This window comes from Nestor notabilis, unplaced genomic scaffold (genome assembly GCF_000696875.1).
Source record: "Nestor notabilis isolate BGI_N333 unplaced genomic scaffold, ASM69687v1 scaffold7520, whole genome shotgun sequence".
Classification (NCBI taxonomy): Eukaryota; Metazoa; Chordata; class Aves; order Psittaciformes; family Psittacidae; genus Nestor; species Nestor notabilis.
This window is the reverse complement of record NW_009911510.1, coordinates 14,032-17,561: the sequence shown is the minus strand read 5'-3', so window position 1 is coordinate 17,561 and position 3,530 is coordinate 14,032. Positions and strand designations below refer to the sequence as shown.

The window sequence follows — 3,530 nt, the reverse complement described above, 5'->3', positions numbered from 1 at the left end:
AGATGACTCTCTTCCCCTCTGGGAGCAGGGCTGGCTGAGGAGGAGGCTGACACAGTGTTGGCTGTACCTGTGCTCCATATCGCAGCTTGGCAGGGGACGAGTGTGATGCTCTGAGCACCTCCACTGCCTTGAGCAGCACAGCAGACTATGTCAGGGTGACTCTTCCCTGTGTGCCTGACTGACCTTCATGTAGTCACCAGGCAAAGGCAGGTCAGACACCTTTAATGGATTTCCATGTTATGAGAGTAGACTTCTCTATAGAATACATCAGTTTATTTTCAGTTAAGCTGAAAACCCTTCATAGGCATTTTAAAGATGATCTTTGTCTAGCCTGAGCTAAGCCTTCCCACCATGCTCTTACTGTAGCGTGTAACTGTGGTTCAGATCCAATCAATTTGAACATTTTCCTCTAGAAACATTTCCCATCCTGGTCTTTTTTTATGTCCTCTCTGCCAGGTTTTCTCAAGACTTCTCTTAGAATAAGCTTTTTTACCAGACTCACGAAATTCAGCATTTAAAACTACCTTGTGGGGATTCTTCCTTCAGGATAATTCATCCAGAAGAGTAAACAATCCTCACGCGTGCTGACTTTGATAAGAAAGTATTACAGAAGATACACACTTCAAATTAGTACAAGACAGAATCAAGGCATTTGTTTTAAAAACACTCCACAACCCCCAGGGCCGTGCATTACCAGCCTGTGCTGAGGCATCCCAGGGCCCTGGCTGGTGCTTTTTTAAATAATTCAAAATTGTGATTGGTTTTGGTGTTTGGTTTGGGGTTTTTTGAGTGCCATATTTTCCTATTTACATCCACAGTGCATACTTCTTGCAGTTTTACTACCTATTTTTCACAGATTACAGTAAATAAAAGCTACAGCTGTGAAGGTTTAGGACTGAGGCAGATTCCTGAAGGACTACCTGACACAACAGAAATCCTCGATTTCAGCTTTAACGTGCTCCCTTCCCTCGAGAATTCAACCTTCTCTGAGCTGAAGTCTCTTCGCAACTTGGACTTAACAAGGTATACCAATTGCTATGCCAATTTTTTAATTCCCTTTTCTATAAAGATATGGTTCCCTTAAAGTTAGAGAAAGACAGTTTGGTCCTTGGAAATGCCCAGCTTTTTCTATAGGAAAACAGATTTTCATTTTATTAAGCTGGGTGCTAAAACCCTCGAGTCACCCTGACTTCCATAAATGCCTCTTCACATCCATCATTTCAGGGCAGATTTTTCATCTCAGCAGGACCCCCTACTTAAATGTTACTTTACAAGTACCACGCAAGCAGTACAGGAGAAGAAAGACGCTTTTTTTTTTATGGTGAAGGCAACTGACCATGAGCTTTTACAGCTACGAAGTTCAGACTGGGCTACCACATATATGGGGAGAGCTTTGCAAAACAGGCCACTAATGCTGTTTTCTGCTGTTTTCTCAAGGTGTCAGATAAACTGGGTGTATGATGGTGCCTTTCACAGCAACAGGCAGCTGCAGATACTCGTGCTGACGGGAAACCTGCTCATGTTTCTGTCTGACACAGCGTTTGTTGGCCCACAGTCCCTGAAGCAGCTTGTTTTAACACAGACGGGAATAACAAGTATGTCCTTTATTCCAATGACGAATCTGGACAGCTTGGATACCCTCATCTTGGGCAGTAACCACATCTCCTCACTGCAGCTTCCTCCCAACTTTCCTACTCAAAACCTCAAATACCTTGACTTTCAAATGAACAACATAAGAACAATCACAGCAGCAGATGTCTCACTTCTACAGAAGACCAGCAATATAACTATCATCTTTAAAGGCAATGACATTACATACATCGAACCTGGAGCTTTCCAGTCCTATTTGTACCGTTTGGACTTTGGGGGCTGTGCTGACATCCCTGGAATCTTGGCGGGGCTACAGAACTCCACAGTCCAGACCCTTTGGCTGGGAACATTTCATGGTATGGAAAAGCAGCCCTCCATAAGCCCAGATGTTTTACAAGGCCTCTGTAGTATCTCTGTTAAGGACCTCTATCTGCAGCTACGGCACTTCAGGAACCTGAACACCAACACATTTCATTGCTTGACCAGGCTCCGAAAGCTGGACCTAACTCAAACCCACATCAATGCGTTGCCCGCTGGCATCAGTGGCATGAGCTTGCTAGAAGAGTTAGTTCTGAACGCAAACTCCTTTAAGCACCTCTGCAACATCAGCTCTGCCTCCTTCCCCTCCCTCATCCACCTCCACATCAAGGGGAACTCGGAGGTCCTGCAGCTGGGCTCTGGCTGTTTGGAGAAACTGGCAAAGCTTCAGCATCTCGATTTAAGTAAGAGTTATATCGAAAGCTTTGACTGCTGTAAGGGAGCACTGAGCGGTTTGAGTAGTCTTCGGCAACTGAATCTGAGCCACAACATCAAGCTGCACCTCCACGACATGTTCATGAAAGATGGTGCTAGCCTGGAGCTGCTGGACCTAGCTTTCACTCCTCTTCACATCAACACTTCACAGGGCCCTTTCCGAAATTTGCATCTCTTGCAAGTGCTGAATCTTTCCTCCTCCTACATTAATACTAGCAATCAGCGTCTCTTTCAAGGCCTGGAAAGCCTCATACTCTTGGACCTTAGTCAAAATAACTTTGAGTTGGGGATCATGCAAAAAGACAAGCTGTTCCAAGAGCTACCCAATTTAGAGGTACTAATTTTATCATCCTGTGAACTGACAGCAATAGGTGACCAAGCATTTCACAGTCTCAAGAAGTTACGGCACATTGATCTGAGCCACAATAAACTTGCTGCATTCAGCACAGATGCATTTTCAAACCTCAAGAACATCTATCTCAATTTTGCCCACAACAGGATCCATATTGTACCAAGTGACAAGCTAGCACCCCTAGCTGGCCACTGCATAATCAATTTAAGTTACAACCCTCTGAACTGTACCTGCTCCAATATTGATTTAATCTCCTGGTACAAGCAGAATCTGGACAAAATTGAGGACCCTAAAGAAACAAGATGCTCTGAACCCAAAGGGCTGTCTGGGGCTCAGCTGGCCACTGTCTCACTCTCCTGTGGGATCACCACGGGAGGAATCATTGCAGTTGTCCTGGCTATTTTATTCTGTGCTGCCATCTTCATTTGGGGTGCTCGCTATTTCAAGAAAAATTACCAAAAAATATAAGCGTATGATGGAGACATAGAAAAGCTCTACAGCAACTGTATTAAGATGAAAGACAACTTATTGTTTTTGTGGCATGTATTTTCTTACCTTCTGTAGTATGCTGTCCATTTGTATTATACATTTTAGAAAAATAACAAAAGAATTTTATTTGAGAGCTGGAAAAATAAACTATGACCTAAGCCTTGAACATGAATAACTTCTCCGACAGAGAAATCCCAGTTCAATTCCATGTTAGCTCTGGTGCCCCAGCTACTACATTTAATGCATTTGTAAAGGGAAGATCCAAGGGCCAAAAAACCCCAACCAAAAACAAACTCCCACCACCATTCTCACAAAAAAAAACCCAAACCACCCCTAAACCAAACAA

General features: G+C 43.7%; 1 protein-coding gene across 1 annotated transcript in view; it reads left to right on the top strand.

Moving 5' to 3' along the window:
- The window catches only part of CD180 (CD180 molecule), a 5,357-nt gene extending 2,194 nt beyond the window's left edge, over positions 1-3,163 (top strand). Inside the window, exons 2-3 of the mRNA XM_010015116.1 lie at positions 857-1,023; positions 1,438-3,163. Of these exons, the coding sequence (XP_010013418.1) occupies positions 857-1,023; positions 1,438-3,163 (1,893 nt within the window). The remainder of the gene's footprint in view (positions 1-856; positions 1,024-1,437) is intronic.
- The last annotated feature ends 367 nt before the right edge of the window (positions 3,164-3,530 follow it).